This window comes from Aplysia californica, unplaced genomic scaffold, assembly GCF_000002075.1.
Source record: "Aplysia californica isolate F4 #8 unplaced genomic scaffold, AplCal3.0 scaffold00389, whole genome shotgun sequence".
Classification (NCBI taxonomy): domain Eukaryota; kingdom Metazoa; phylum Mollusca; class Gastropoda; order Aplysiida; family Aplysiidae; genus Aplysia; species Aplysia californica.
Genome location: NW_004797659.1, coordinates 378,636 through 379,948, shown reverse-complemented (window position 1 = coordinate 379,948; position 1,313 = coordinate 378,636). Strand labels below are relative to the sequence as shown.

The following is a 1,313-nucleotide window of genomic DNA, read 5'->3' as shown; positions in this document are numbered from 1 at the left end:
TAGTAACGAATTTTTTCATCTTCATTAAGTTATTTATATAATAATGTATTAATGACGAATATGCGATGACTGATGAAACAGTGATTTTGTCATTGACAATGAGGAGGAAGACGAACCTTAGGTTTTTTAAAATCAATAAGTTATTTATATAGAAATGTATTAAGGACGATTCGAATATGCGATAACGACGAGGAAGACGAACGTAAGTTTTTTTTGTCTTTCATTATTAACTTATTTATATAGCAATGTAATAAGGAAGAAAAAGCTATTATTTAAAACAGAGTGATTTGGCTTTTGGGACGAGGAGGAAGATACACGTGAGTTGTTGGATTTTTTTCCCCCTTCAACGAGTTATTTATAATATAGAAATGTATTAAGGATGAATATGCTATGACTGATGAAACAGTGATTTGTCATTGAGGATGAAGGGGAAGACGAAAGTTAGGTGGGGGGTTTTTTCATCAATAATTTATTTATATATAGAAATGTATTAAGGATGAATATGCGATGACTGATAAAACAGTGCTTTGTCATTGACGATGAGGGGAAAGACGAAAGTTAGGAGTTTTTTTTTTTTCCATCAATAAGCTGTTTATATAAAAATGCATTACCGATGTATGTGCAATAACTGATGAAACAGTGCTTAGTCATTGACGATGTGGTGGAAGACGAACGTGTTTTTTTTTTCACCATTAAGTTATATTACTGTAAGTAAGAAAGTAAGTTTATTCAGTGTTTAAGGGCATGGGCCCGCATCACATCACATAAAACACTTATTTGATAAATAAAGTTTCCATAATGAATAAGTACAGGTTGTTCACATATCTCTTTTCATGGGTCAAACATTGCATATTTCTGTCACTGGGCCGAAGGTTATATTATAGGAATGTATTAAGGATGAATATTATGCTATGACTAATGAAACAGAGTGAACGTCGTTGTTAACGGGCTACATCTTCCTACAATTAATGGTAACCAAAACAAGAATACAGAACAAAGCTTTTAGAATTGTTGGGGAGTGTATATATTTTATTACCCACCTCCACCCCTCCCCATAATTATTTTAAGAACAATCTGGAAGCTGTGTGTCCTTTTTTACATCCTAATTCTGTGAATAAGGATACTCAGACTCAAAGCTGAAAGACGTCAGCAAATAAAAATTATAAACACATTCAGTTTGAGCTACATCAAAACGTTTCTACGAAAACTTCCGAGAACAGAATCCAAATCTTTGGACAGTTCAAGAGAAAAATGATAACCAGTGGCTGCTGTTTCTGAAAAATCATTTTTCTCCCCCCTTTATCTCTCTCCCC

At 33.3% G+C, this 1,313-nt stretch overlaps 1 protein-coding gene across 1 annotated transcript in view; it reads left to right on the top strand.

Moving 5' to 3' along the window:
- Positions 1-562, top strand: part of LOC101853571 (sodium/glucose cotransporter 4) — a 9,225-nt gene extending 8,663 nt beyond the window's left edge. Inside the window, exon 6 of the mRNA XM_005103789.1 lies at positions 524-562. Coding sequence (XP_005103846.1) covers positions 524-562 — 39 coding nt within the window. The remainder of the gene's footprint in view (positions 1-523) is intronic.
- Positions 563-1,313: the final 751 nt, after the last annotated feature.